Source organism: Bombyx mandarina, chromosome A1, assembly GCF_030267445.1.
Source record: "Bombyx mandarina strain Sakado chromosome A1, ASM3026744v2".
NCBI classification, from domain to species: Eukaryota; Metazoa; Arthropoda; class Insecta; order Lepidoptera; family Bombycidae; genus Bombyx; species Bombyx mandarina.
The window spans coordinates 14,562,541-14,571,425 of record NC_143234.1 but is presented as its reverse complement, the minus strand read 5'-3'; the positions used below and the strand labels follow the sequence as shown (position 1 = coordinate 14,571,425).

The following is an 8,885-nucleotide window of genomic DNA, read 5'->3' as shown; positions in this document are numbered from 1 at the left end:
CTGATAAAGCAACTTACACGTCGCTTCAGTGTCCCTCAGCAGTTCCCAAGCCGACCAACGGAAGGGGCCAGGATTCGGGTGAGATCCCCTTCCAAACTGTTGTAACCTTCTTTTCTATATTCCATTATTTTGAAATATACTTCGAACACATTGTCATTTTTACCACCTATCATTATTATATTTTATGCTATGTCTTGAAAACATTGTTTTATTATATTGGGGCGCATTCTTCTATGCTGGCGGCGACTGCTTCTCCAGACATTGGAATGGAAACAACAATTAGCGAAAGGCTAACTAAAAACAAGAATTCGGCAGCAGTACCATTACCTACACCGCAGTCGCCTACAAATGTACAAATTTCTCCAAATTCACCTTCACAGCATTCGCAGTTATACTCCTCACCTGCTCCGGTCTCCACTCCTGTGCCATTTGCTCCGCGTCGAAGTAATCGACGTATACAGGCACCCCGCCGTCTGATCAACGAGATGTAGATGGGGAGGAATGTTGTAACCTTCTTTTCTATATTCCATTATTTTGAAATATACTTCGAACACATTGTCATTTTTACCACCTATCATTATTATATTTTATGCTATGTCCAAGCTATGTCTTGAAAACATTGTTTTATTAAGAGCTTGATCAGGTCTGGTTCAAATTAGGAACGTTGGTCACTGTCGATTATCGAGTGGATCAGCAAGCTCGTCTCCCTGGGAATGTAAATTAATTCGAAATCAATAATTTTGTAATAAATTAACTATTCATATTATAAGGCGATAGGACGAACAGTTTTTAATTTTATGTCAGTCTGCTAATTTTAATAGATTTTTTTACTTGAACATGAATTTATCCGTTATGATTTTCGTCAAATTCCCCTTCCTTGTATCTGTCATGGGCTGGGCTTTAATGTCAAATTTTCAAATATGGCGGCGCGATCAATGAAGTTGTAAAGTGTAGTGAGTGAATTCTAGCGTAAAAATGTAAATTGGCGTTTTAGATTTTGTTTTTGTGTGTGATAATAATAATATTAAGCCATGGGTAAAGGCCAGGAGTTGCTGGAAGCAGCCCGCGCTGGTGATAGACAGACAGTGGAGAAAATATTGGCTCAATTAAGTAAAAAGGGTGGACCTTTTACAAGGTAAGTTGGGATTATGTTTTAAGGAAAAAGTATTTATATTTATATATATGTAACTGAAAGATGTGAATTCTTTTTTAAGAGATGTCCCAAAAATATTGGTTCTTTTCGTGTAGTCAAAGAATTATAAATAGAGATTGTTATCTCTTATCAACAAAAGTCTATTGTTTTCATGTTTTTTTTTGCTAATGTTTACGTTTATATTACTATCGGAACGTTTTGCAATTTATAAGTCATCCGTGGCCATGAAAACTGCCAAGTATTGAAACATTGGATATCAATGAAAATTTTGAAAACACTAATAAACCACATCAGCAAATATAATTATGTCCACTATGTCCACACATTGCGGAAAACGACTAAAATGGTTTTTTTTTTGCAGTATTGTTTTAGATTATTCTTAAATGTCAATAAGTTTCTCTGTAGTTTTACAGCTAGTAAAAATTATAAAAGACTCCTAACAAATCGTTAATCTTTAGACAAGGGCCAGGTTATTATGAGTTTTTTGACACTTTTTATTTATAAAGGAATATTTCAATTTAATAACTTCTTCAATAATTTGAATTAATGGGAGTTCTATAAATACTGTCTAAAATGATTCTTGTGTAATTGGTGAGATATCCAGTGCATTCATTGTTATGTTATTATGGCAAAGTCTTGGGAGACCATTTTTTTACAAAGGTGTGATGTGCTGACAAAGGTCTTGTGATTAAGGATTTTTCTGTGTAAACAATTGAAACTTGCAAAATATAAATTTACTGTAAGTACAAGTGATTTACAATTTTTATTTATTGTCTAGATGGGTGTATGAGCTCATGGACCACTGTATCCAGGTAACAAGGACCTAGTGTAAACTCGTTACCAGTACCCTTACACATTAACTATGTAAATAACAATGTAAATGTTGCTATCTATCGTCAGATATGAGTTAAGAGTGTTCGTTTTATATAGTTAGTAAAACAGTTGCCACAGTTGCCTCACAGCAGTAATAGACACAGTAGTGATACCTACCTGAGAGGGCCCACAAGACAACCTAGTACTATTATTATTATATTCCGGGAATAGTCCCAATTATATTTCTGCATGGACCAACAACACCAGTCAGCACTTTGTTCATTTCTTGCAGGAAACAGCTGTGTAGTTCAATTTGAAAGGTAGGCTTTATAATTAAAACTAGTCATTATACAATACATTTGAATGTTTCATAGTGTCTATATACTTCAGTACTAATAAAAAATAAGTGTTAGAAATAAGGCTTGTTAACTGCACATTTGGTGTCTGTTCTTGCATTGAAAATTATTCAGAAAACCCTTTTTGAAAATTACCATATTTGATCGATGTTAATATTGATCTCATCTATAAAGCCCCATGAAATTGGTGGTAATCTATGTATAATGTGGTAATGTATGTTTAAGCATGAGATGTGTGTCAAATCAAGATAGGTTTGACTACACACATGCAGCACAAAAATACTTTAGATCCCATTTATGAAGTTGAAGGTGCAATGTCCCTGATAGGTAAACAGTAAAATAATAAAATGTGCACAATATTGGTTTAGTAAAATATTTTTTACATCAATGAAATAAAATAAAAGATGAGAAGTCCATAATGAGCAAGTACTTATCGAAAAGCTTAGAGAGCACTCAAAGATCCCATACAAAGCACCCATGGTACAGGATGACAATTTGTCCTGTTGATATGGGTTCATAACATCATCTTGTCTATATCTGTTCGAAAACTGTAATTGTTTCTGGTTCCGAGCATAAATAGGTACTAGGCAGATTTTATTTGAAATTAGTCTCAACATAGTTTGCATCTCGAGGTAAATAGTGGCATTTACAATGTGATGTATATTAGCTACAGTAACAGCACAAAGTGGGTTAAGTGCCCATCTATGCCATTTAAAATGTGAACACTGCAATCTCTAATTAGAATATAATATCATAAACCTAGTCTGTACTCTTGTGTTTCTTCTGACTTTCAGTTCCATAATTATAAAAAAAGATTGACTATTAAAGGCTAAACCATGAACGCAAAAAGAACACAAAGTACACGCATTATTTTACTTTAAAATCAGTCAATCAAAATACTGGTTGAGGGTGAAAGCAAAATTGTTTTATTTTTGAATGTAACAAAAGTAAAAGATTTTAACATGCAATTCTTGAGGATTAATCAGCTGATTCTGCGACACATGATGTTGCATTTTTTTTAAACTGTTACTTTGTAAGGAAGCGAGATTAGGCCATAAAGCTAAGTACTTGGCTGTTTGCCAGACGTAAATCGATGTAACACACGTGCATTGAACTTTTGTCTGTCTGCGTACACCCCGTACTATATATAGCCAACTCGTAAATATTGTATACGTGCTGCCTGCACCTCGATAAACGTTGTCGGAATTAAAATTCGGTTTGAATTTGAAAATTATTTAGACAATACATAGCGTCATTCTTAACTGCTTTTTTACTATCTTACGATCGGCAGACACAACCTGCATGGTTTTAATTGATTAATCCGTAGAGATCATAACGTGATTATCACTAATACATTAAACATCGAACTCTACATTTTAAAAGCCGTTGACTGACTCTTCAAAACGGGACTCTTCACGGCTGCTCTTCACCGAAATGGCAAGAGAACCTACCCATCTACCTATGCGGGTTTACTATAGTTCTTACCCATCATTAAATGTATAAGTCAATAAATTATCCGGGCTCGATTTTTTAGTTTCACCCTGAAGTGAAGTTTTTCGTAAACAGATCTTAGATGCGTATTTATAAAGAAAGATCGTTACCAAACTCTGACGTTTGAAATCAAATATACGTATCAATAGGTAGGTACGAGTGTACTGGTCATTTTACTTATTAAGCCACTTGGGACGATCTCATTAGGAATGGTTAATCCTCTTATAATTTTCTTTGGAGGTCTCCATTTTTATTATTATTGATAGGTTTACTGGTGGCACGGACGCCTTTCCAGTTTCACAAGGACAGGTGGGCGAGCAAGGGTTCAGTCAGAAGGGGCGAGATTTGCTAACAGCTAACCGAGCGCCTCCAAGGGAGACCTAACAACTCAAGAGTAGCTGCTTCGCGAATGAATCTACTACCGGATCGAAATCGCGACCCGCTGAGAAGATCCGACAACTCAACGGGCAGGTCTCTTTTCTGACCTACCTGTTTATATAGCAAGTCACTTTAAGTGCATCTTCGTGACATGGTAAATGGACATCGTACTTATTTCTGCCGCGAGGCTTTCACGTTGGTAAAGCCATTATACATTACAATTGAGACTTCGATCTTATGTATTTACGTGGTCTCGTTACGTGCAACCTCTTTGACAGGACATACGACCTACAATGACTGGACATAAACTAAGAGAGAGGAGACTTGACAGGTGTTGTTTAAAAAAAGAAACAAAAGAAATGGAACGAGAACGAATGTGACTGGCAGCGATTCTTTTCAATGCCTTCCTAAAATACATACACGAAGCAGACGACAAACGAACGAACCAATCGTTCAGGTGGGTTACGCTGTGATGTCTAAGGACCCCTGGTAACCGTTTAACACTTGGTGGTTCGTGAGCTCATTCAATTAGATGGGTGGACGAGCTCACAGCCCACCTGGTGTTAAGTGGTTACGGGAGCCCATAGCATCTACAACGTAAATGCGCCACCCACCTTGGGATATAAGTTCTAAGATCTCAGTATAATTACAACGGCTGCCCCACCCTTCAAACCGAATTATTGCGGCTTGCTGCTGTCGTTGCATATTACTGCTTCACGGCAAAAATATGCAGGGTGGTGGTACCTACCCGTGCGAACTCACAAGAGGTCCTACTACCAGTGATTACGCAAATTAAAATTTTGCGGGTTAGATTTTTCTGACACGGTGTTATTCCTTCACCGTGGAAGTCAATCGTAAACATGTGTTGAGTACGTATTTCATTAGAAAAATTGGTACTCGCCTGGGATTCGAACACCGGTGCATCGCTCAACACGAATGCCCCGAACGTCTTATCCTTTAGGCCACGACGACTTTATTTTACTTTACTTTAAAAAGCACAACGAATATTTTCTGTCCACTTCGGTGACAGTCTTCATTTAGCGCGGCTCTAGCGGAAATTTCAATTTATTCTTACTAAATAGTTAGGTATTGCAAATGCTTAGATTTCGATGTAGAACTTTCGAGACGGTTCGGGTAATCAGTTCCGACGGTGCCACTGAATATTATTCGTATTTCAGTTACATTCATTTTGTTTAAAATAATAAAACGATGATTGTATTAAACTGTTGGTTTTCCCTATTGTATCTGTGACACAATTGTGAGTACTATTGTATGGGCATTACTCAGCGAATTAATCGTTTTTTATGCGTACGTATATAATAACCGCATTGTAGTTTTTACTAAATTATAGAACAGGACGCAAGTCGCGATTCCATTCGCGTTAAATTCGTAAATCAGTGAGATTGAAAACACCCCTGCGCAAGGATGACACGCAAAATCGTGAAGCGTTCCACATTTTTAGTTCAAAAAATTTTCTGCTGTGAAGCAGTAATGCGTTTCGGTTTGAGCGGTGGGGCAGCCGTTGTAACTATACTGAGATCTTAGAACTTATATCTCAAGTTGGGTGGCGCATTTACGTTGTAGATGTCTATGGGCTCCAGTGACCACTTAACATTAGGTGGGCTGTGAGCTCGTCCACCCATCTAAGCAATTAAAAAAAAACTTTATATTTACCCGGGATATAGAGTCGCTTGTATCATTGTCTCGTCTTTAATCTAATATTCGATTTGTGGATACGTTGTTACGTAAAATCACGTACCACCGAATACAGATTGGTATTTGTAGTACCAGATACCCGGTGTTGCCCTAGACATATCATTCACTACGGTAAAAGTATTCCACGTGTTAACTCGGGTCAGGTTATGAGATTTCATCCAAATCCTTTCGGGCATATTTGCGTGATTGAGTAACAAACATATTATAGCCATAAATACTGAGACAAAGGAAAAAAAATCTATTGCAAATAACATTTATTACTTTTACAGTGTGTTAGTTTGATACATAAATATAAAACAATTTAAAAAGCTTAGTATAAGTGGTCTCCATTGGCTGCAATACAGTCCATTAAACGTTGAGGCCAGTTATCAATAGAAGTACGCACTCTTTCCATGGGAAAATTTTTCACTCCAAATCGTACGGATAGTTTTAGGGACTCCAAATTATCATGGCGTTTAGAGAAAGCCGTACTCTCTAAAACTGACCATAAATCATAATCCAGCGGATTAAGATCGGGACTAGACGACGGCCAGTCTTCAGCTCTGATGAAGTCCGAAACGTTCGTTTCCGACCAAGACTGCGTAGACCGAGCTTTATGACCTGGCGCCGAGTCTTGCTGGAAGGACCATTCTTGATTATTGAACATGGGGTTGTTAAGGGGCTTCACTACCTTCTCAAGAATGGTATCTTAATACACTTGTGCCGCTGTTTTGATACCTTCTTCACAAAAGTATGGCTCAGTCACTCCTTCATAGCTTCATAGCACCCCACCAAACCATCACTGAAGTCGGATAGTGCCCACGCTGCACTCTGTCGGCTAATTGGGAAGCTTCCTTAGAGCTTTCAGCATAAATACGGTCATTTTGTTTGTTAAAATGTTGCTCAATTGTAAAAATTTTCTCATCCGTAAACAAAAGTTTTCTATGACCTCCCTTTGCGTACCGCTTCAGTAGTTGTTTCGATTTTACCACCCTATTCTCTTTTAAGTTATCAGTTAAGAAATGACCAGTACGTCTCTTATAGGCTGCAAGCTCTAAGTCATCTTTTAAAATACGCGACATGGTTCTAGGTGCTATCTTCATCTCCCGAGATAAAATCTTTTACTTTCGGACAGGATATCTTCGAATTCTTTCCCTTACTGCTTTGACCACCTTTTTCGTACCAACACTACGTGGACGGCCAGATCTTTTTCTGTCACAAACAGAGGAGGTCTCATTGCACCTATTAATAGCCCGGTACACAAACATTTTACTTTGTGTAATGTAATCACAGCGATTCGGTTCTCTTTATCACCCCACTCCATTTTAATATCGCAAAATATTGTACAATGTATTGGCGCCAAAATGAGAAAACTCAATAAGCAATTATATTAAAATGATTTTATGAAAATGATGGATTTTACTGGTATTTTACTGATGGTATGACGTCTTGTGACCTCACATGGGTAGGTACCACCACACTGCCTATTTCCTCCCGAAAGCATTCTGCGTTTCGGTTTGATGGGTGGGACAGCTGTTGTACTATAAAAACGGACACTAGAACTCATGTCTCAAGAAAGAGTGGCGGTATTTACGTTGATGTCTATGGGCTCCGGTAACTACTTTTCACTAAGTGGGCCGTGAGCTCGTCCACCCTACCAGGCAATAATATTCTTCTATACTAATATTATAAAGAGGAAAGATTTGTTTGTTTGTTTGTTTCGAATAGGCTCCGAAACTACTGGACCGATTTGAAAAATTCTTTTTCCATTAGAAGGCGACATTGTCCCTTATGAACATAGGCTACTTTTTTAATTTTTTTTTTATTTATATTTTTGTTTCATGTGTGTTTTAATGTTTCCGAAGCGAAGCGAGGGCGGGTCGCTAGTTGTTTAATAAATAGGTACTGTAAAAAATATTCACAAGGTCCTATAAATTTAGAGGATCGCGTGCTAGCCAGCCATTCAAGCGTGTTTTTACTAAGCATCAATGGGATCTGAAGGCATTTTGTAAATTAATCAGAAATTGACTTATCAGTCTGACCTACTTTGTTTATGGACGTAAAAGTGATAAATTAGTTAGCATTAGCCTAACAATGTATAGTGTAGTTCATAGTAGGTAGTTATATCGATGAAAAATGAGAAATGTCGACCAAAAAACCTTTTTATTTATTTTTCCTTTTTTTGTTTCCTTAGCCTACACACGTCTACGGTTGGTCATAGGTCTCCCACAAGCTTCGCCAAAATAACCGGTCCTACGTAGCCTGCATCCAGTGGATTCCAGATGTTTTTAAATTTTATTTTATTACAGACTGAATAACTATCCATTTTTTTTATTGATCACCAAGCATGAAATAATTTACAAATAAAAATTAATTTACTGTCGTTTCCTTAATTTATATACAAGGTTGTTAGGAAATAACCAAAGGAAATACCTTTATGTTACTAGTTTAATTCTTGAGGCATCCGTGGCCTAATAGATAAGTCGCCCGATGAACTCGAGGTGCTGTGGTTTTATCCAGGGTAGGTGCGATTTAAAAAGTATTTGTTAACAAGTGTGGTATTACCGGTGGTAGATTGTATAATTCAGCACTTTTGGTAGGATCATTTTCCTTATTTCTGCCGCGAAGATGCCATGCGTTCCGCGTTTAAGGATAGGACAGACGTTTTATAGTTCAATGCAGATTTCGACCTTGAGTTTCGGGGTGAAGGCATTCGTGTTGTGATGTCCAACCGGCAATTCGTTCACTAAAAAAAAACTAAAATCGTAGATCAGATTAAAGATGCAATCCAAATATTGAATCCACCAAATTAATTAGCTTTGCAAGTACTGGTAAAACCCATATCTGCCGCGAAGCAATCGTGGTATATTATAACGCGGTGTACGGACTTTAATCGCCACTTTAAGCAAATGGGTATTTTTACCCTACCTAATCTCCGGTAGCCTTGAAGAGTTCCGACTTCAGCTAACGGGTAGGCGAGTTCACGGGGCTCAGCCTGA

General features: G+C 37.5%; 1 protein-coding gene and 1 pseudogene across 2 annotated transcripts in view; both read left to right on the top strand.

Annotated features, from left to right (window-relative positions):
• The first annotated feature begins 897 nt into the window (after nt 1-897).
• The window catches only part of LOC114253403 (uncharacterized), a 171,324-nt gene continuing 163,336 nt past the window's right edge, over nt 898-8,885 (top strand). For both annotated transcript variants that reach the window (XM_028188283.2, XM_028188275.2), the window contains exon 1: nt 898-1,135. In XM_028188283.2, coding sequence (XP_028044084.2) covers nt 1,032-1,135 — 104 coding nt within the window. In that variant the 5' untranslated portion in view covers nt 898-1,031. The remainder of the gene's footprint in view (nt 1,136-8,885) is intronic.
• Nucleotides 5,557-5,651, top strand: LOC149499571 (U6 spliceosomal RNA; annotated as a pseudogene).